The 21,050-nt window shown below is 36.9% G+C and overlaps 4 protein-coding genes and 5 pseudogenes across 26 annotated transcripts; 5 read left to right on the forward strand and 4 right to left on the reverse strand.

The window, feature by feature from the left end:
- Nucleotides 1-4,700: 4,700 nt before the first annotated feature.
- On the forward strand, nt 4,701-8,802 carry LOC104699185 (carboxyl-terminal-processing peptidase 3, chloroplastic). Of its 13 annotated transcripts, none has more exons than XM_087453518.1 (13): nt 4,701-5,317; nt 5,694-6,458; nt 6,555-6,626; nt 6,708-6,838; nt 6,907-6,993; nt 7,100-7,178; nt 7,259-7,347; nt 7,450-7,485; nt 7,557-7,676; nt 7,751-7,837; nt 7,925-8,074; nt 8,195-8,302; nt 8,397-8,802. In XM_087453518.1, exons 4-13 carry the CDS (start codon nt 6,734-6,736, stop codon nt 8,646-8,648), a joined length of 1,113 nt encoding a protein of 370 aa, XP_087309644.1. In that variant the 5' UTR covers nt 4,701-5,317; nt 5,694-6,458; nt 6,555-6,626; nt 6,708-6,733; the 3' UTR covers nt 8,649-8,802. The 13 variants fall into 13 exon arrangements, 12 of the variants coding, with proteins under 12 accessions (XP_087309644.1, XP_087309641.1, XP_087309646.1 ...); XM_087453520.1 differs by having other exon boundaries at nt 4,911-5,317; nt 6,550-6,626; XM_087453516.1 differs by having other exon boundaries at nt 4,922-5,317; nt 5,486-6,458.
- Nucleotides 8,803-9,663: 861 nt separating this feature from the next.
- LOC147942881 (arabinogalactan protein 23 pseudogene) lies at nt 9,664-9,969 on the forward strand (annotated as a pseudogene). Its single transcript, XR_015559732.1, has one exon. The product of XR_015559732.1 is annotated as an arabinogalactan protein 23 pseudogene (transcript).
- Nucleotides 9,961-12,680, reverse strand: LOC104792065 (serine/threonine-protein kinase ZRK1 pseudogene; annotated as a pseudogene). Its single transcript, XR_015559731.1, has 2 exons — nt 11,293-12,680; nt 9,961-11,176 (listed from the first exon to the last, which is right to left on the reverse strand). The product of XR_015559731.1 is annotated as a serine/threonine-protein kinase ZRK1 pseudogene (transcript).
- Nucleotides 10,109-11,469, forward strand: LOC104792064 (serine/threonine-protein kinase ZRK7). Its single transcript, XM_010518091.2, has one exon. The coding sequence runs from the start codon at nt 10,109-10,111 to the stop codon at nt 11,294-11,296; it is 1,188 nt and encodes a 395-aa protein (XP_010516393.1). The 3' UTR covers nt 11,297-11,469.
- A 255-nt stretch (nt 12,681-12,935) lies between the features above and the next one.
- On the forward strand, nt 12,936-14,894 carry LOC104792066 (serine/threonine-protein kinase ZRK7). Of its 7 annotated transcripts, XR_015559735.1 has the most exons (4): nt 13,005-13,324; nt 13,409-13,951; nt 14,022-14,168; nt 14,408-14,894. XR_015559735.1 is itself a non-coding variant. In XM_087454321.1 (3 exons), exons 1-2 carry the CDS (start codon nt 13,117-13,119, stop codon nt 14,143-14,145), a joined length of 945 nt encoding a protein of 314 aa, XP_087310447.1. In that variant the 5' UTR covers nt 13,005-13,116; the 3' UTR covers nt 14,146-14,168; nt 14,408-14,894. The 7 variants fall into 7 exon arrangements, 5 of the variants coding, with proteins under 5 accessions (XP_010516395.1, XP_019102420.1, XP_087310447.1 ...); XR_015559734.1 differs by having other exon boundaries at nt 12,936-13,951; XM_087454321.1 differs by having other exon boundaries at nt 13,409-14,168.
- On the reverse strand, nt 14,745-16,062 carry LOC104792068 (serine/threonine-protein kinase ZRK1 pseudogene; annotated as a pseudogene).
- Nucleotides 16,063-16,201: 139 nt separating this feature from the next.
- On the forward strand, nt 16,202-17,813 carry LOC104792069 (non-functional pseudokinase ZRK2). Of its 2 annotated transcripts, XM_087454320.1 has the most exons (2): nt 16,217-16,452; nt 16,523-17,813. In XM_087454320.1, exon 2 carries the CDS (start codon nt 16,587-16,589, stop codon nt 17,382-17,384), a length of 798 nt encoding a protein of 265 aa, XP_087310446.1. In that variant the 5' UTR covers nt 16,217-16,452; nt 16,523-16,586; the 3' UTR covers nt 17,385-17,813. The 2 variants fall into 2 exon arrangements, with proteins under 2 accessions (XP_010516400.1, XP_087310446.1); XM_010518098.3 differs by having other exon boundaries at nt 16,202-17,813.
- Nucleotides 17,814-17,979: 166 nt separating this feature from the next.
- On the reverse strand, nt 17,980-19,626 carry LOC104699186 (serine/threonine-protein kinase ZRK3 pseudogene; annotated as a pseudogene). Its single transcript, XR_015559733.1, has one exon. The product of XR_015559733.1 is annotated as a serine/threonine-protein kinase ZRK3 pseudogene (transcript).
- On the reverse strand, nt 19,593-20,917 carry LOC104699187 (serine/threonine-protein kinase ZRK1 pseudogene; annotated as a pseudogene).
- Between the last annotated feature and the right edge of the window lie 133 nt (nt 20,918-21,050).

Here is a 21,050-nt window from a genome sequence, read left to right on the forward strand (position 1 = left end):
TGGGAAATTATCGAATTATAAGCTAAAAAGAAGTTTTCGAATATCGAAACTGAATTGTTCTCTGTGAGTGTGCATTTATCTAAAAGACATTTTCAAAATCCGAGCAATATATAATTGGATTTTTCTACTGTTGCCGGAAGGAATCCGAACATTGGACTTCACTTCTTCCGTAATTATGCTGTTACATTTTTATTTATTTTAATTTTTGTTGTGTGAAAGGGTTACATTAACTATTTTATTTATAAAACCTAAGTTTATACATTGGTTGTTTTAACGTAGACATTTTTTCTTGTCTGACAAAAACTTAAATAAAAGGCCTTAATTCCTGCTTTTTAAAATCCCGAAGCTATATTCTAAATCCGTTCGATATTTTAATAACTTTACCATTTCCTATGTTAATGTCGAGAAATGCAAATATATATGTAAATTAGTAACTCGATTACTGTTCATATTCCAAGGCTGATCTGAAGGAGACAGCTTTGTCTGCCGTGGCTCAAATCTCCATCTCCCACATTTAATTTAATATGGACACACACGTACGTACACTGTATATATATTTTATTATGGAAGAAAAAACTTCTTTTGACGTATTCCTTTTGTCTATATACATTATCGTAAATGAAGGAAAAATATAATTTTTGAGTATTAAAAATTATACTATTAAGTATCACATAAAGAAGATTAATGTAGCTATCTATGATTTTCGACAACTTTGTTTGTAGGAGGCCCCAACATGCAAAAGATAAAGGGAGAAAGAGGCCAAATTGAGCTTGACTCATGATTAATCACGGGTACCTCAAAAGAGCAAACAAAAAAAAAATTGAATCAATTATTTTCATATATATATATATATATATATTCATTCAAAAAATAATTATGTAAACCAACATATATCGACGTAAGAAATTAAACAACATATACATATATATACATAACTTTTTATTATAGAAGTATATATATTACAATTAGATTAGTATAATATAACATTCTCTATTATATTAGATCACAAGTGAAAAAATGACCTATAAGAGGGCATTATGTAGGTTTGATATATGTGCCATTTTTTTTAATCATGAGTCAAGCTCAATTTGGATTAGCATAAAATAACATTCTCCAACTTTGAAGACATTTGAACATGAATGTCTCAATCATGAGTCTCAAATTATCTTCAAATTTTCATTCTCCAACTTTGTCAGATAATTTTGTTTATTTATAAATAATTTCAATGATTGTTTTAGTTTTTCTACAAAGATTATTTTCCTTGTAAATGATTTTGTAATCAGATCTCAATTTTATAAAATTTTAAAGTTAAATTGTATACGTACTTAAATAATTTGTTTTGGCCCTTGTCATTTCTAGATTTCAATTTAACAATTAAAACAAGAATCAGCTTGAAATAAACTTAACAATTATATTCAACCAGCTGTTCACATGCATTATTAGTCGATCGATCGCGCTATCAAACCTGTGATGCTATTAACAGTACATAATATAAAATTTAAAAACAATATACCATTTGGCGATGTAATTATGGTAAATATTCTTATATAAAACACTTCTTTCTTGTGATACAAATAATATATTATATAATCGTTAGAGATGAGGTTTCGTTAGCTCTCGTGATGATTGTCCGAGCGTGTTCTTTTGTCCATATTCTTTATTTGATCAACTTTAATTTTTCTACTCCTGTTAAAGCTATTTGATCATTATGCCTTGTAGATTCTCCAAGTTGTATGTAGTGTTGGGTTTCTTTCACCAGCGAATATTATCTCAAGGAAATATAAAAAGGTTCAGGAAAACTATACATATTACAAAACACTTTTTTCTCTCAAGCTTTATTTTCTTATAGTAATATTTATAATCTTTAAACAAAAAACAAAAAAACACTATTAGAATCCGAAACATCATCTATTGGGGATCTTCGAAAACTATAAGTTTTCAGATACATACTATGCTATACTGTAAAATGTAAATGAAATGATAGTTCGTATTTATAGAACACATATTTTCCGAATGGTTCAATCTCAGTGACACTTTTTTCAAATAGAAAAAGAAGTTTTCATATATTGATATATACGTATCATTATTATACACATATATGGCTGTATATGTGTGCAAAGCAATGAAGCTAGAGCGTGAGATCATCACAGAACGTAGGGGCAGATGATATCAGGAGAAAGAAATAGAAACAAAAAAAGGTGGAAGAAAATCAAATACAGTATGATATTTTTATTTTTTAGATTAGAGAAAAAATATAATACTATTTATTATTTATATATATATATGATTGGACATGGCATCGACTTTTGTCTTTCCAATTACTTTGAGGAGAGATTCTATTTTGAGGTTAACATAACTCCAAAGACAATACCCACACTCACTCTTTTCCCTCATTTTCCTAATTTTACCCATCAACCTTTTCTACATTAATTACCCTAAAAGTGTGTATTTATATACATCCCTACATTATTGTTCTTACTGTCTATACTGTGACATATTAACCAATTTAAAGTATTGTTTCCAACAACATTTCAACGCTAAAAGAAACAAAGAAAAAAAGAATTGGTAGTACAATAATTTTTTTAAGTTCACCATAAAATATTGTAAATTTGAGTAACTTAGATATTTACGATACAAGTTTTAGAAATCGTTGGTTTTATGAGACGATATTGCCCTACAGAAATTTACATTCCGATTTAAAGACATAGTAATAATTTTGTATTCTTAGTCAGATGATCAGATCAAATATTAAAATATTAGGTTAATTTTGACGATATCAAAAATCTCATTAATTTGAAACCTACAAGATACACTATTTAATTCACCTTTGATGCATATATATATATATATATATATATATATGCTTGCTTGATTGGAAGATGACACAGTCAATTTCATCAAGTGGTTAGATTGGTCAACTGTATTTTCACATTTATAGTTTCGGTATGTTACTTCCGTTTGCAATATATATTGACAACAAGAAAAAAATGGACCACATAACATAAGTAAATTGTCAGTGAAGGTATTTTCATTCAGGTACTCTTTTCTTTTATGAACAGTGTGGAATTTGATAAGAGCAGGTATGTTATCCTCTCTCTCACATAATTTTTTTTTTTCAATTTGCTCGTTTATTTTGTTTTTCCTTTATTTTTGTCTTTTATTTTCAACCCTCTCTTTTTGTCTGCAACAATGTGCTTTAAGTGAAATATGTCTTTATCTACTTTCCCATACCTCCTTTGTTTTCTTTTTTGTTCAATTACTTTTCATGAAACCAACCAAAATTAAAAGATGAATTTCTTACTGTTCTTTTTAAAAAGAAAAGCTACTTGGTCATATTTTCCTTTTTGTAAGGGGTATTTGGTTATTTTTTTATATTTTGTTTTTTTTCTTCTAATGAGTACTATTATATAGATAGACCCAAAAATAGGACCACATCTGCGTGTTAATTACTAGGTGAGTTCGACTATGCTTGTAATTTTTCTTTTGAAAATAATGATGTTTTATGATATAGTAATCAAAGATGTGTATATAATAGACATAAAAACTTGAGTTTGGATATTTTATAAATTATTTTGTGAATTATATTATCTCTTTGTAATCTGATACTAGCTAGTTTCGTTCCAATAATCCACAGATGTAGTCATATAGAAATAGTTAAAAAAAAAGAAAGATCACAGCTATCGAAATTAGTTTCAACCGACGATGCACTTCCCCAAACGCTTAGCTACCATGGAAAAATCCATATCTTTTTTAGTTATAAGCAAATGTAAATCTCTAGATCTGTGTGATGATGAATATTAGTAGTACTTAATATATATATATATCGGTAAAAATAAAACCATTAATCAAGAATTTTGGTCTCGGAACTCATAACAAAAGGGTACGTTCACGTTGGGACTAATGTGAAAGACAAAATACGAGAGGGATGGGTTTATGAATTATGAAGAACCCCATACTTACAATAAAAAAATTTACCTTCCAAAGGGGAAGCAATCAATTTGGAGATGAAGTGTATGTCCATCTTCTAAACATTCCATCCATCATAAAGTCAAAACCCTAAATTTCAGTTCCAAAAAATTGATCGTTTTTTCCCGATGCATGCACATGTACCACTTTAATTGCATTCACGTGTCATGGTGGATGGTGATCATCTATGATGTGCATGCCCAAAAACAAGTTATTCACTGTGTATTACCTTTTTATAGAAATTCAAAACTTGCAATATATATTTATAATGAATGCTTGATCAACTGTTTACGAGATATTGTCAAATTTTCCATGGTTATATAACTTTTTTCGTTTTATGAGGATATTGAATTCATATCAAATTAAAGAGATATGGAGCTTTGACAAAATTTTGAGGTATTTTGTGATTTTATTATGATCCAAAGCAACACTTGAAATATCATCAAGCTAAGGACACGATAATTTAGCCCAAAGGATTAGTTAATCTTGTCAAATTTATTATTGTTAATTGAACGACAACAAATCAACCAAAATAACAGATTGAGTTCCCCATAATCTGAATGTTCCGGTCTCAAGCCCAAACCGAAACTAAATCGGGCCTTATGATTCGATTTGTATGTCAATAGTCCAGCCCATATTCAGATAAAACAGATTATGACTCTCTTTGGTGCATCCATGTCCACAGATCATCTGATCTGATACATCACTGACGTTACCATGTCCACAGCTCATCTGATGAATCACTGACATAACGTCAGTCACAACACATGTAGATCTTAGTTTCAGTTCTTTAGCTTAGATACGCAACAGTAACAATATCTCTAAGCCACAAAGATTCAAGTGGACCTACCTAACATAAAGAATCTTCCACAATTTGTTTTTAGTAACAGTCGTAAACTTCTTAAACACGTCATTATAGCCAATAATAATACCTATTTTTACATATTCCTCACTCGGTTAACTGGATTGATTCATACTGATTCAAGTTTCTTCTTTAAAGTTCAAACTTGAAATAATGGAAAAAACTGTAACCCTAAAACTTGATCTACCTCTGTTACACTTCCCCAATTCTCGGAAACCTAATTCGATTTCGTCTCCGATTCTTCGATTCTCGAGCTTCAATCGTTACAAGAAACGTTCTTATCTTGCATCGTCTTCGCGTCTAGGGTTCGAAACAGAGACCAAGACTACCGAGTCAGGGAGCCATGGCGTGATAATGGAGAACAGTATCCTTGGAAGAAGATTGCTCGGTTGCGCCGCCGCAGCTGCAGTAGCGGTTTCTTTATGTTGTGATTCTCCGGCACTAGCTGAGTCTCTGACGATCGCTTTCCCTGTTTCACGTGCTCGTGAGGTGAGCTTTTTCATTCAGCTCTGTTTTTTTTTTTTTTTTTTGAATTTAATGTTAAATTATATTCAAAAAAAAATAAACATTTTACACTAATGATACAAAACTTTGTTTAGATCCTGTTTTGCTTAAAAACAACCCTGACAATTTAATGAAATCTTGTTGCAAACCAAGCCTGAATGAATGTGCCATCGACATCAGACATTGTGCTTAGTCTATTGCGGACATTTTTATCAATCAACTTCACCAGCTTCTCCACTGGTGATGGTGGTTCTCCATGGCGCGTGTCATTTCTCTCCCTCCAAATGGAGTGGATAACATTTTGAAAAGTGTAGTTGAGCAAAAACAAGTGAGTCTTGTCCAAATTGTTTCCTGTGAGTAGGTGTATCACTTGCGTCCAGTCCGTGGTGTACTTGTGCTGAAGAAGTCGGATAACCAGCGACTCCCAAACCTGCCGCGAGTATGGACAGTCGAAGAACAAATGCGCTCTTGTCTCCGTTGGGTTATTGCAGAAAATGCATCCTGTATTTGCAGTGGTGTTCCATGTTGCCATCTTTTCTCCTGTTGCGAGTCTGTTCTTCACCATCAACCGTGGAGTTGCTTGAGGGAACCAGATCACTCTAGCTTCTGCCATAATTGGGTGCACACTATGGATGTGGAACCATGTGTCCTTTGACACGAACTTCTTGTGATATGTATTACTTTTGCGTTTCCACAAAGAAATATCCTGTCGATCATGAACACGAGCCAATTGTTTCTTATGGATTTCGTCTTCTATCAAACAGAGGAAGCTGTTACGTGTTCTCCTTCGTCCAGTCATCTCCATTGCTTCAGCTACCGTACTTGAGATTGGTATTCCCATAGTCATGCAGCCACGGTCCCCCACTGCCTCATACAGACGGCCCAAAGAGCTCCAGTTGTCGAACCAGAACGAAGTGGACTCGCCGTTATGTACTTCTACGCAGTGAAACTGTTTTGCTAGATCCCGATACTTCAGAAGCTTCTTCCATATCCAAGAACCAACCACAGTGTTTTGTTTCTCTGACCAGAAAGATCCACTGCGAATGAGGTGGTGGTGAACCCAGTTAACCCATAGCGAGGTCTTGGTAGATAGAATTCGCCAGATCAACTTCAGAACGCTTACAGTGTTAGCCTCAGTGAGATTGAGCTCTGTTTCTCTGTTTTTGTAACGTCTCTGAGTAATCAAGTTTGGATTTTTATGTTTTGTTTAAGGTTAGAACAGTACAGAGAACTCTTGTGGAAGCTTGGGGTTTGATTAGAGAAACATTCGTCGACCCAACTTTTAATCATCAGGGTAAAGTTCAGATTTTGATGAATTTTGTGTGAAATTTTTGTAAAATGTTTCTCTTGAGGAAAGTGTTTTTGATATTTGCAGATTGGGATTCTAAGTTGCAGCAGACAATGGTGGAAATGTTTCCTTTAAGATCAGCTGATGCTGTTTACGGAAAGATCAAAGCTATGCTCTCTACGCTTGGTGATCCCTTTACTCGACTCATTAGCCCAAAGGTAATTTTACAAATTTTGATTCTTCCATTAGTGTTTCTGGACATGATTTGATGCATTATGACTTGCAGGAGTACCAAAGTTTTAGAATTGGCAGCGATGGAAATCTCCAAGGTGTTGGCCTTTTCATAAACACAGAACCAAGAACAGGTCACTTGGTTAGTGTGACCAAACACATCTTGAGACTTTTTTGCAATACCTAATTTTTCATTTTCTAAACATGAAGTAGATATCGATTTTGTTTCATGGTAGAGTCCAATGTAGGTTGTTATGTCTTGCATAGAAGGTAGCCCGGCAGATCGTGCTGGAATAAATGAAGGCGAGGAATTAGTCGAGATAAATGGTACATTGGTCCTTATCCGTAGTAACTTTTTGTATATCTGGAAATTGGCTACAACTCTGCTGTTTCTTATGAGATTTCAGGTGAGAAAATGGATGGTATTGATAGTGAAGCAGCAGCACAGAAGCTGAGAGGCCGAGTTGGAACGTTTGTTACCATAAAACTTAAAAGTGTACTATTTTTTGTCTTCTCTATTTGTTCCCTCTGCATTCTCTTTGTTGAAAACTCTGTATAGTTGAAATCAAACCATGTAAGTTATTGTCTTGTCTTGCAGGTGAATGGATCAGGGACAGATTCTGGTATCAGAGAGGTATAATTTCCGCTGATTATTTTAGATTTGTTCGGTTACTTACTAAATAAGTGCATCTCATATATGTGAAGGTCAAGGTACCCCGAGATTACATTAAGCTATCTCCAATATCCAGTACTATAATCCCACATACAACACCTCATGGACGTTTAGGAAAGACTGGTTATGTCAAACTCACAGCATTTTCTCAGGTTTAATCTTGTGAAAACATAAAAATATAAACGAGATATGATATATACACTCATTGATTCAAATCTTCCGACAGACTGCAGCATCCGAAATGGAGCGTGCTGTACATGAGATGGAGAATCAGAATGTTCAGTCATACATTCTAGACCTAAGGAACAATCCGGTAATTTTCAGGTCTTGGCTTTTACAACGAGTTTTCGTGTGTGTTTGTTCATTTTACGACACTTAGCTTTGGACATTTCCATTTCAGGGAGGTCTGGTTAAAGCTGGACTCGATGTTGCACAATTATGGCTTGATGGAGATGAGACCCTTGTATATACAATTGACCGGGAAGGGGTTACATCACCTATAAATATGATTGATGGACACGCCGTGACACATGATCCACTTGTCGTGCTTGTAAGTATATATGTAAATAAGTTGGCTAGGTGAATAATAGATACAATGAAATATCAGTTAATTAAGGTCTGTTTTATAAGTCCACTCCCAGTTAATCTCTCAATCAAAAATGGTGATCAGGTGAATGAAGGAAGTGCGAGTGCAAGTGAGATTTTAGCAGGTGCCTTACACGATAACGGTCGAGCTACACTTGTCGGTAACCGGACATTTGGGAAAGGAAAAATTCAGGTACATACATAAAGTAAGCTGTAAAGTGTAAACAATAATAATTTACAAATCTTGATCTTATGATGAAAAGTTGTATGTTTTGTGATTTCGCAAGAGTGTAACGGAGCTAAACGATGGGTCGGCTTTGTTTGTGACGGTGGCTAAGTATTTGTCTCCGTCTCTACACGAAATTGATCAAGTAGGGATTGCACCTGATGTACATTGTACCACGGATATGATCGATTCTTTGACCGGTGAGATACATAAGAAGGTGAACAGTTCGGTTCCATTGCTTGAAGCAGACTCATGTGTTGTGGTTGCTGAGCACGAACTTGAGACTCGACGATCTAATGGAACAGCTTCTTGAGGGGTTTTATCGTGAATTAATATAGGACTAGTTTATGGTGTGGTGTATATATTGATAGTCACTGGTCCCATGTATAAATCTATTTGGCACTTGTTGCCGTGTGTATAAAGATTACATCTTATTCGCATATGAAAAGTCCGAATTGCTGACAAAATGGGTAAAACAACAAGTCTTAGATGAAAATAATATGGTTTACTCGGATGGTGAATTAGATGAGAGAACCGAATCAAACGCAACCTCACGATTCTTATACGATCTAACGGCACTACCTGCATCATAATTTCTTTTTTTACATTTATATAGAGTTATTATTGTTTACATTTTTTCGTTCCACTTCGGCACTTCCACCCCTAGTTAGAACGACGAAATTTTTATTGACATAAAATAAGTCATGGGGCTGACGCATAAGTTTACAAGCTTTGGAAGACAAGGGTCATGTTGCAGATCTATATGTATAACGTAATCAACTAATCATCTTAAATGTAGCATTTGGAGTTTGTTAATATTGAAAATGAAACTCTACTAATCATTTGAATTTTTAGATATGTTTTGTGTAATTAACACGGTTTTTCTTCGCATTTTTTTTTTGGTAGAGTTTTCTTTGCATTAACCAACGAGTGGTGTAAAATCTATTAATTTTTTTTTTTTCTACGTACCGAAATTGAAACTCATGCAGTCATGTATAATGTAACAAGAATACAGAAACAGATATGCTAAAATAAAGCTAAGCCACATATTGCAACTCTTTTCACCGTAATTATAGTTATATTTAACGGCGAATTAGTTAATTTTGACCAACATAATAACTAGTTTTTTTTTCCTCTCCTAATTCCCTTAAACTCTGTTATTTTTAGGTAAAGAAAAAAGTAAAGATTACTAAAATTAACACAAGTTCCACACATATAAGTACCCCATCAACACCATCCATATTCCTCAGACCTGCAAGAACTTCAAAAAACACAACAAAAAAAAACTAAATAAAAAGAAGAAAAGAAAAGCCTTTCAGGTCTCAACAATGGAGATGAAGAAGATTGCTTGTGGTGTGCTTTTCGCTGCTGCCTCCATGACCTCCGTCATGGCTGCACAGGAAGCCGGAGCTCCGGCACCAGGACCCTCCGGAAACGCCGCCTCAGCTGCGTTGCCAGCTCTTGGCTCTTTGGTTGGGGCTTCCCTTGTGACCCTCTTCAGCTACTACTTGCACTAAGCTATCTTTCATTATGTAACACACTAATTATGTGATCTTATTCACTTCCTATTTCCATTTCTCTTGTTTATTAATAAAACAGAGAAAGTGATTCATGAATAAACAAGCTTTCTCTAATCTTCTTCATTTTATTTTCAAGAACAAATAACCCTTACATAATGTAAATTAATCCTTACATAATGTCATCACGTGAAAACTGATTGTTCACATTTATTTACCAAGAACAAATTAAGATGTACTGTGCATTTAACAACATATGGAAAGTCATGAATTGTTGACTTTTTGCATAAGCTCCAAATCATGTAAAGTGACCCTCGTTGACTTGACTTGTTCTAGCACTTCTTCTGACTCTCTTTCCTTCTTGCATCCCTTTCAACACAAGACAATCTTCATTCTTCAATCTCATTTCCCGGGTTTAGAGATGTTGCGTTTGTTCAGAAAGAAGCAGAAGAAGAAAGAGGAGCAGGAGATAAATTTCCAGACGAACGGGGGCTTATTGTTGGAAGAACTCATTGCAACTTCAGGAGGTATATACAATCCCATCCGTACGTTTTCCTCCCACCAAATCCTTCAAGCCACAAACCACTTTGACTGGAACTATGTAATCTCTGAAGACAGATTCGTGTGGTACAAAGGCATGATTGAAAACAGACCCGTACTGATCAAGAAATTCCAAGACTGTTCTGTTTTTGAGGCTGACAACTTCTCCCGCGACATTGCTGTTTCGTCTTTGATGAGTAGCCATAAGAATGTTCTCCAGCTCTTGGGGTGTTGTCTGGAGTTTCCTCGTCCGGTTCTCGTGTGTGAATACCCACAAAATGGAGCTCTAAACTGCATAAGACGCGGAAAGGAAGGACTCCGGCCATTCCCTTGGAATGTAAGGTTGCGGATCGCTAAGGAGGTAGCAGATGCTGTAGCGTATCTTCATACCGAATTCCCCAGGACTATAATCCATAGAGATTTAAAGCTTGCAAATATTTTCTTGGACATGACTTGGTCTGCTAAGCTCTCTTCTTTCAGCCTCAGCTTACTTATTCCAGAGGGAGAAACGGGCGTAGAAGACATGGTTTGCAGGACATCAAGCTATGTCGAACCAGATTACTTTAATACAGGTTTGGTCACCGAGAATGTCGACATCTATAGCCTTGGGATTATCATGCTAGTTCTTTTGACAGGAAAGTCTGAATACAACTCGGATGTCGCTGTTTATCTTCCTGTAAAGCCTGACTACGTTGGGAAGTTTCTTGAGCAAGGTCTGTTGACTGAACTGATAGACCCGTCGATGTTGGAAAATGCGAGTGATGACATTCCCGAGCGTTCAAGACTGCAAATGGAAGCGTTCATTGAGCTTGCTTTTAGATGTGTAAGATTCAGACCAGGAGAGAACGTGCCCCGTATGATAGACGTTGCAAAAGAACTCAAAAAGATAGAAAAACATACCTGACGCCACAAACTTTTCTTGTGAGACTATTTCTTATACAGTATTTAGTAGTGAAAAGTTGTTAGGATCTTCTCATTTACGAGGTTTCTTTCAAGATAACTCTAGTATCTAAGAATCTGAGTTTCTATACTTCATAATCGAGGGATATTTTACTTAGCTATACATATTCCAAGTAACTGATAGCTCTTCTTTTGATGCCTATTCTGCAAAGATATCTCAAAGTTAATCTCATCAAGTTCCATAAGGATCTCTAGCTAGAATTTCTCAATGATGTTTCAATCCGCTTGAGTTCTTTAGCTACTTGGATCATCTTTGGTCTGTCTTCATCTCTCTTCTCGCAGCATCTCAAAGCAAGCACCACACACGCTTCGACTTGCAACCTTTGACCACTAGTGATATCTTTCATCAACATTGGATCAATGACTTCATCAAGCTTCCCATCCTCACATAAACCTCTAACATAGCCAAGAACACCTTGGGGATCTCCATCAGAATCAGTGAAGACAGCCGGTTTGCCAGTGAGAATAACCAACAAAAAGACCCCGAAGCTGTACGCATCGGTATATTGGGTCACAAAACTAGTGGCATAGTATAATGGATCGAGATACCCAAATGTTCCCATAATCCATTCTGCTGCTATTCTTGATTTACCCTCAGGGAGAGATATTGAGAAGGATAAATCAGACAACTTTGCAGTCCAGTTCTTGTCCAAGAAGACGTGCATCGGTTTAACATCTCTATGTATGATGATCTTAGGGAACGCCATGTGAAGATAACTCACAGCATTTGCAATCTCTTTCCCAATCTTCAACCGTAAAATCAATGGCAATAAAGACTCTTCACCATTAACCACAATCCCTCCTCGCTGGTTCAGGACTCCATGTTCTGCGAATTCAAACACCAGAACCGGAAAAGGGAACTCGAGACAACATCCCAACAGTTTGAGAAAGTTGCTGTGATTGCTCATCCGAGCAGACAAGACAATATCATTGTAAACCGATCCAACTCTGTGTCTTCTTGTGAATTCATCATCGGAGAACCTCTTGATCATGTAAGATCTGTCTTCGATTTTACCACTATACCATTCATAGTACACACCTTGTGAGACAGAACAGGCTAAATCGAAGTTACTGGTGGCTTTCAAGATCTGTTCAGAAGAAAAGCTGCGAATAGGAATGGATTTACCATTACAATCAGCAATTAGCTCTTTTAAAAAGACGCCTCCGTTGTCCAAGAACCAGCTCTTCTCCTTGTTTCTTCTATCAGACCCAGATGTTAGATAACGTTTCTTCATTGACTCTCGATTGAAGATGATGGTATAATATTCAATCCAGAGTCTGCTCAGAACTGTTGTTTCACGTTTCCCTTTGGATCTCCGAATTCTGTCAATGTCAAGTGTCAACGAAGAGAAAACTCAAGAATTAAAAAAATGGGTATTGCGTCAAGTATATGGGCCTCTCTCGATTTCAAAATAGGCCCAACTAAAAGTTTCAAAAAAGATTCGAACTTCTTAAGAATCTTTCCGTCCGCGGGACTAAAAAGTAAATAAATAAAGTTCCCAATAACAATGGCACAAAAAAGTCGTAGGGAACAAAAGACGTAGTTTTGGGTCTAAAAAAAAGTCAATGGTAGCCCATTTTCTTAAGGCCCAACAAACTTATTCATTGATGATGAAACGAAACGAATGGTCCTACAGAAAGAACCAGAGCCAAACCAAAAGTTGACTTGACTTTGAGTTTCTATCGTCTCTTTCTTTCTTTTCATTATTTCTTGCGTCCTTTCCTTCACAAGATGATCTTTAACCTCAATTTGTGAATTCAGAGATGTTGTGCCCGTCAAGGAGGAAACAGAAGAAACAACAAAAGATCAATTTCCAGAAGCATGGGAGCTTATTGTTGGAAGAAATTATTGCATCGTCAGGAGGTAAGTACAATCCCATCAGTACGTTTTCTTCCCACCAAATCCTTCAAGCCACAAACCACTTCGACTGGAACTACGTAATCTATGAAGACATATTCTTGTGGTACAAAGGTACAATTGAAAACAGAGCCGTACTGATCAAGTGCATTAAATATGAAAACTTAGTCCCTCACAATTTCTACCTTGATATAGCAGTCTCATCGATGATGAGCTGCCATAAAAACGTTCTCAAGCTTATAGGGTGTTGTCTAGAGTTTCCTCGTCCGGTTCTCGTGTGTGAATACCCAGAAATGGGAGCTCTTACCTATCGAGGAGGTGCGGGGATGGTAATCAAGCCTTTGCCTTGGAATGTAAGATTGAAGATCGCTAAGGAGATTGCAGTTGCTGTAACTTATCTTCATACTGAATTCCCTAGGACTATAATCCATAGGGATTTAAAGCTTGAAAATGTTTTCTTGGACAAGAATTGGACTGCTAAGCTCTCTTCTTTCGGCCTCAGCATATCGATTCCGGAGGGACAATCGGGCGTACAAGACATGGTTTGCGGAACAACAGGCTTTGTGGAGACACAGTATGCAACAACAGGCTTTGTCACTGAGAATGTTGACATCTACAACCTTGGATTCATCATGCTAAGTCTTTTGACAGGAAAGCGTAGATTGCATGAAGAACCCGCTAATGGTGACATTTATAAGCTGATTATGTTGCCTGATTATGTTGGGGAGATTCTTGAGCGAGGTCCGTTCACTGAACTGATAGACCCTTCGATGTTGAATAGCACAACTGACAATATTCCTGATCATTTAAGGCTGCAGATGGAAGCATTCCTTGAACTTGCTTTGAAATGTATTAGATTCAGACCTGCAGGGGAAAACGTGCTTCGCATGATAGACGTTGCAAAAGAGCTCAAGAAGATAGAAAACCATACATGAAGCAAACTCTTCTGGACCTTCTGGTGAGATTATATCTATCTATTGTGTTTGTGTAGTCGGTAATGGAAAAAATTGTTATCATCATCTTGTTTTCGAGTCTTCTTTCACGTAATATGCTGTATGCAAGGATTGTTTACATAGCCACTCCTATATATAAGCAAAATAAAAAGCTTCTTTTGGAGATTAGAGATGCTCCCATTTTCAGTCATGTTCTTGTAGAAACTGCTTCCAATTCACAAACACATGTCATACACTGACACAGGTTTCTTGAGACTACTAAAAAGTACATTGACAAGAATTCAAATGCAATCAAAGTTAAGTGGAGTTTATATCAGAACAGAGGATGTCTAGTCAGGATCTCAAAAGTGACGTCCCAATCCGCATCAGATCCAGGAAAAACGAGAGAGCTGGTCTTCTAGTGAAAATAACCAACAAAAAAACGCCGCAGCTATACAGACCGGTTAATTCTGTAACAAAATGTGTGGCATGATACAGTGGAAAGTTTCTGGAGCGAGGTTTGTTGACTGAACTGATAGACCAGTAGATGTTAAACAGCGTGAGTGATGACATTCCCGAGCAATCAATACTGCAAATGGAAGTATTCTTAGGCAGTCGATATCTCTTGTATTTAAGAATCTGAGTTTCTATACTTCATAATGCACTCATGTTCTTGTGATGCCTACTCTTTAGAGAAATCTCAAAGTTAATCTCACAAAATTCCGTGAGGATCTCTAGCTAGAATTTCTCAATGATGTTTCAATCCGTTTGAGTTCTTTAGCTACTTGGATCATCTTTGGTCTGTCTTCATCTCTCTTCTCGCAGCATCTCAAAGCAAGCACCACACACGCTTCGACTTGCAACCTTTGACTACTAGTGATATCTTTCATCAACAGTGGATCTATTACTTCATCGAGCTTCCCGTTCTCATATAACCCTCTCACATAGCTAAGAATACCTTGGAGATCTCCATCGGAAATAGTGATAACAGCCGGTTTACCAGTAAAAATAACCAGCAAACAGATTCAAAGCTGTAAACATCTGTATATTCAGTCACAACACTCGTGGTATGATATAATGGATCGACATACCCAAATGTTCCCAAAACTCTTTCAGCTTCTATTCTTGATTTGCCCTCAGGGAGAGATATCGAGAAGGATAAATCAGAAAACTTTGCTGTCCAGTTCTTGTCCAAGAAAACATGCATTGGCTTAACATCTCTATGTATGATGATCTTAGGGAACGCCATGTGAAGATAACTCACAGCATTAGCAATCTCTTTCCCAATCTTTAACCGTAAACTCAATGGCAATAAAGATTCCTCTCCGTTAACCACAACACCTCCTCTCTGATTCAAAACTCCATGTTCTGCGAATTCAAACACAAGAACAGGAAAAGGGAACTCGAGACAACATCCCAACAGTTTAAGAAAGTTGCTGTGATTGCTCATCCGTGCAGACAAGACAATGTCGTTGTAAACCTCATCAACTCTGTGTCCTGTAATTTCATCCTCTGAGAATCTCTTGATCATGTAAGGTCTGTCTTCGATTTCACCTCTATACCACTTATAGTATACATCTTGCGAGACAAAACAACCCGAATCGAAATCACTGGTAGCTTTCAAGATCTGCTCAGGAGAAAAGCTGCGAATAGGAACAGATTTACCGTTACAATCAGCGGCAAGTTCTCTTAAGAAGTTACTTCCGTTGTCCAAGAACCACCTCTTCTTCTTGTCCTTCTCCTTCCTTGTCCCAGACCCAGATTTCAGATACTGCTTCTTCATTAATTTCCTTTTCTCAAACTTAATTCTTTGGGGACAAAAGATTATGGTTTCCCCTCAGCAAAGTATTAACCTTTTGTTAGTGAGATGAATAAAGAGGACACCTTTTACCTAAAAGCTTCTGAAAGTCAAAAGCTCTCTGTTCTTTCTGATCCCAAACGACAGACAAGCTTTTAGCTGACATAAGAAAGAAGAAGCAACTATAGAATGTATTGGGCCAAGTTTAAGGGCCTATGCAAAATTAAAGCCCAAAGATCCATCTTTTATGCATTCAGTTCAGATATCATCAAGTCTATCTTGTTCGAAGAGGAAAAGCTGAAACAGCCAGTAGTAGTCTGAGTGTAGATGAGCAACCACGGCAATGTTTTTAAACGTTGTTTAGATGAAATCAATGGTGAAGAAGTTGAAGCAGAGTCTGAGATCTGAATCGTTCGAGAGAAGGAAGGAAAAAGAAAAGAGCAGTCAGGAAGAAAGATGGTTCTTGGACAACGGAAGCATCTTCTTGAAAGAACTTATCGCTGATTGTAATGGTAAATCTATTCCTATACGCAGCTTTACTTCTTCCGAGATCTTAAGAGCTACCAATGACTTCGATTCCAGCTCTTTTGTAACAGCAGAAGGATTCTACGTATGGTACAAAGGTATCATCGAAGATAGATCTTACATGATCAAAAGATTCTCCGAGTACAATGTTACTCATTACAGAGTAGCTGAGGTTTACAACGAGATTGTCTTGTCTGCTCGGATGAGCAACCACAACAACTTTTTAAAGCTATTAGGAATAAGTCTCGAGTTTAGTCTCCCTGTTCTTGTGTTTGAATACGCAGAACATGGAGTTTTGAATCATAGAGGAGGTGTTACGGTTAACGGTGAAGAATCTTTCTTGCCTTTGGGTTTAAGGTTGAAGATTGGAAAAGAGATTGCAAATGCTGCAACTTATCTTCACATGGCGTTCCCTAAGATCCTCATACATAGACACATTAAGCCAAGGAATGTTTTCTTGGACAAGAACTGGAATGCAAAGTTGTCTGATTTCTCAATCTCCATAAACCTCCCTGAGGGAAAATCAAGAATTGAAGTTGATTGCGTTCAAGGAACAGTCGGGTACCTCGATCCAATATATTATACTACGAAAGTTGTGACGGAGTATACCGATGTGTACAGCTTTGGAGTCTTCTTGATGGTTATTCTCACTGGTAAACAAGCTCTCGCATCCAGTAGATATGATGGGGACTACAAACATATTGGTAGCTACGTGAAAGGCTTTCATGAGAATGGGGAACTCGATGGTGTAATAGATCCGAAGGTGATGGAAGACATTACAAGTGCTCAAAAAGAGCTTGTGGATGCATGTGTGGTTTTGGCGCTTAAATGTTGCGAGGTGAGAGATGAAAACAGACCGAAGATGATACAAATAGCTAAAGAACTCAAGCAGATTGAGTCATTGTTTTTGAGATACTAGCTAGAGCAAATAGCTAAGTTTGAAAAACATTTCTTAAAATGTCAACGGTTTGAACAAATAGTCTACTGGAATTTGAAACCGCAAAAAGGTGTTGTATACTTGCGCTGAGATGAGATTAAGTGAGACCAAAGATGATCCAAGTAGCTAAGGAACTCGTGCGGATTGAGACATCAATGAAAGATTCTAGCTAAAGACCTCTTCTGTGTTCTTGGACTGTGAAGTCAAAAGTTTGAAAAAAAAATTTCTGAAGTATTGAACTCAGATTCGTCCATATAGCAATAACTCAGAAAAGCTCGGAGAAACATACTACTTGAACTTTGACCTTCTATGAGAGTGTGTTTCTTATTAGAAGATTCATATCTGAGCATTTATGTATCCCATTTCTTAATGTAATTTCCTGTTAAATAAAACTGGTTCTTGTTCCCATGATTAGTTATATTATATCTACGATATACCAAACTTGCAGGCAAACATAGCTGGAAGTAGATGTAAAACTGGGCATTGTAAATCATCTTTGAAAGTTCTGCAACTAATAATGCAGAGATAGCTTCACAGTTTCATTACGCTACCATCAGGGTTAGGGGCAATCTGGAAATCTAGCCATCTAGGGTCATGTTACTATCAACAAAAATACTAGAGAAATCTGATAAACATAGAAAGACCATATACAACATAAGCTTTGTTTGGTTCAGACAAAGACGCTTTGACAAGTCTTTCTAACCCCTTAAGCTTTTTGCATTCTTCAGGTCTGTAATCATATGCTTTCAAAACTTTAGAAAGTAATGATTCTGAAACTTGGCTATACAATCTAAGAGCAGAAATGATCTCTAGCTATGATCTCAAATTGATGTCTCAATCCGTTTGAATTCTTTAGCTACCTGAATCATCTTCGGTCTGTCTTCATCCCTCTCCTCACAGCATCTCAGAGCAAGTAAAACACAAGCTTCCACCTGTACTCTTTGAGCACTTGTAATGTCTTTCATCATCATAGGACATATGACTTCACTGAGCTTCCCATTCTCATATAAGCCTTTTACATATCCACGAATACTTACAATGTACCCATCAGATCCGGTGAAGTAAACCGATCTGCCAGTCATAATAACCATCAAAAAGACTCCAAAGCTGTACACATCGGTATATTCTGTCACAAGTCTAGTTGCAAAGTACAATGGATCAAGGTACCCATATGTACCAAGCACGTCTTCAGCTTCTATCTGTGACTTTCCCTCGTCAAGCGATATTGAGAAAGATAGATCAGACAACTTTGCAGTCCAGTTCTCGTCTAAGAAAACATGCATTGGCTTAACATCTCTATAAATGATGATCTTAGGAAACGCCATGTGAAGATAAGCCAAGGCATTTGCAATCTCCTTCCCAATCTTCAACCTTAAACTCAAAGGCAATAAAGATTCCTCCCCGTTAATCATAACACCTCCTCTGTGATTCAAAACTCCATATTCAGCATATTCAAACACAAGAACCGGAAAAGGGAACTCAAGACAACATCCTAATAGTTTAAGAAAATTGTTGTGGTTGCTCATCCGAGCAGACAGGACAATGTCTTTATAAACCTCCCCAACTCTGTAATCAGTAACTTTATACTCGGAGAATCTCTTGATCATGTAAGATCTATCTTCGATTACACCTCTGTACCATATGTAGAACCCTTCTTGAGCGACAAAACAACTGGAATCGAAATTACTGGTGGCTTTCAAGATATCGGAAGAAGTAAAGCTGCGTATAGGAATGGATTTACCATTACAACCAGCGATGAGCTCTTTCAAGAAGACGCTTCCGTTCTCCAAGAACCATCTCTCCTTCTTCTTCATGCTTCTTTCCTTCTTTTTCACGGTCCCATATCTCAGATATTGCTTCAATCTCTTCGTCATCGATTCCATTTAACAAATATAGAGAATTTTTGAGCGAAGATGTTCAAAATTTTTCCACCAAAACCAAAAAGACGAAAATTTTCTTACATAGAGCTAAAATCCAATCTTTTAATACAAGACAGTACCTTTTGTTTGAAGACAGAACTATTCGTTGAAAGATGATCGATTTGGTCAAAGAACTCGGGTCGATAGAAGGACTTTTGAAAGTCGAACCCAGACAAAGTCTTAAATTGTGACAAACCTAAAACCCTCTCCATAAAAAGTATTTCTCTGTTTTCAAATCTCTCTGGCTATGTAACTATTAAGATTCAGAGAATTTGGTTTAAAAAGAAAGCATTCAAGCCAAAATTTCAAATATATATGCTTAGAATCACACTACTCCTTAGTTCAACACCAAGATTCTATGCAAACTTTAGAACCATTCTACATGGTTCTGAAGCTTTACCCAAAAAGTAATGCAATGAGAAATCCAGTGATACAGAAACTTAGTATGAGCATGATCTCAATCTTATTCCGAATTTCTTTGTCCACTTGACCATACTTGACCCATCTTCCAGCATCTCCCGCTTTAACAATTTAGACATAGCATCTAGTGACGGTTCTATTCGCTCAATCCGCTTGAGTTCCTTGGCTACTTGGATCATCTTTGGTCTGTCTACATCTCTCTCCTTGCAGCATCTCAAAGCCAGCATCACACACGCTTCCACTTGCAATCTTTGGCCGCTTGTGATGTCTTTTGCCATCATTGGATCAATTTTCATCGAGCTTCCCATCCTCATATAAGTCTTTCACAGAGCCAGCAATATGTTGAATATCCCCACAAGATCTAGCGTGGTCGTAAGGCGGTCTGCCAGTGAGAAAAACCAACAAACAGACTCCAAAGCTGTAGACATCGGTATATTCAGTCACAAATTTTGTGACATAATGTAATGGATCGAGGAACCCGTAGGATCCCCCAATCCTTGTAGCTTCTATTCTTGATTTTCCCTCAGGGAGCGTTATGGAGAGCGAGAAATCAGACAACTTTGCAGTCCAATTCTTGTCCAGGAAAATATTTTTTGGCGTAATGTCTCTATGTATAGTGATCTTAGGGAATGCCATGTGAAGATAAGTCACAGCGTTTGCAATCTCCTTTCCTATCTTCAACCGTACACTCCATGGCAATATAGACTCTTCTCCGTTAATTGTGATACACCCTCGCTGATTCAGAACTCCATGTTCTGCATATTCAAACACAAAAACCGGAAAACTGAAGTCGAAGCAACATCCAACTAGTTTCAGAAAGTTGCTGTGATTGCTCATCCGAGCAGACAAGACTATGTCTTTGTAAGGCTCTCTAACTTCGTTTTCTATGAATCTATCCTCGTGAAATCTCTTGATCAAGTAGTATTTATCTTCTATGATACCTTTAAACCACTTGTAGATTGCTCCCTCAGAGACAAAACAACTGGAGTCAAAATTCTTGGTGGCTTTCATGATCTGGGAAGAAGCAAAACTGCGTAAAGGAATGGATTTACCGTTACAATCAGCGATGAGCTCTTTCAAGAAGATGCTTCCGTTCTCCAAGAACCTCCTTTCTTCCTTACTTCTTCCGAAAAACCCATATGTCAGATTCTTCTTCAGCTTCACCATCGATTCCATTAAACAAATTAATCAATTTCTTGGCAAAGAGGTCTACAGTTTTCTTCCAAAAACAAGAAAGACCTAAAGCTGCTTCTGAAAGAATCAATTTGATCTTCAAAGCATACAAAGACAATTTTTTCCAGTTCCTTCG

This window comes from Camelina sativa, chromosome 6, assembly GCF_030686135.1.
Source record: "Camelina sativa cultivar CO46 ecotype springtype chromosome 6, ASM3068613v1".
Classification (NCBI taxonomy): Eukaryota; Viridiplantae; Streptophyta; class Magnoliopsida; order Brassicales; family Brassicaceae; genus Camelina; species Camelina sativa.

Excerpts from the sequence above, each read along its gene's own strand:
- LOC104699185 (XM_087453515.1), top strand. The coding sequence starts at position 4,982 with ATGGAAAAAACTGTAACCCTAAAACTTGATCTACCTCTGTTACACTTC. Across the intron at positions 6,994-7,099 it reads AACCAAGAACAGGTCACTTG|GTTGTTATGTCTTGCATAGA; the intron begins GTTAGTGTGACC and ends AGTCCAATGTAG. Across the intron at positions 8,303-8,396 it reads TTGGGAAAGGAAAAATTCAG|AGTGTAACGGAGCTAAACGA; the intron begins GTACATACATAA and ends TGATTTCGCAAG.
- LOC104792064 (XM_010518091.2), top strand. The coding sequence starts at position 10,109 with ATGGAAAGTCATGAATTGTTGACTTTTTGCATAAGCTCCAAATCATGT.
- LOC104792066 (XM_010518093.3), top strand. The coding sequence starts at position 13,117 with ATGTTGTGCCCGTCAAGGAGGAAACAGAAGAAACAACAAAAGATCAAT.
- LOC104792069 (XM_010518098.3), top strand. The coding sequence starts at position 16,305 with ATGAAATCAATGGTGAAGAAGTTGAAGCAGAGTCTGAGATCTGAATCG.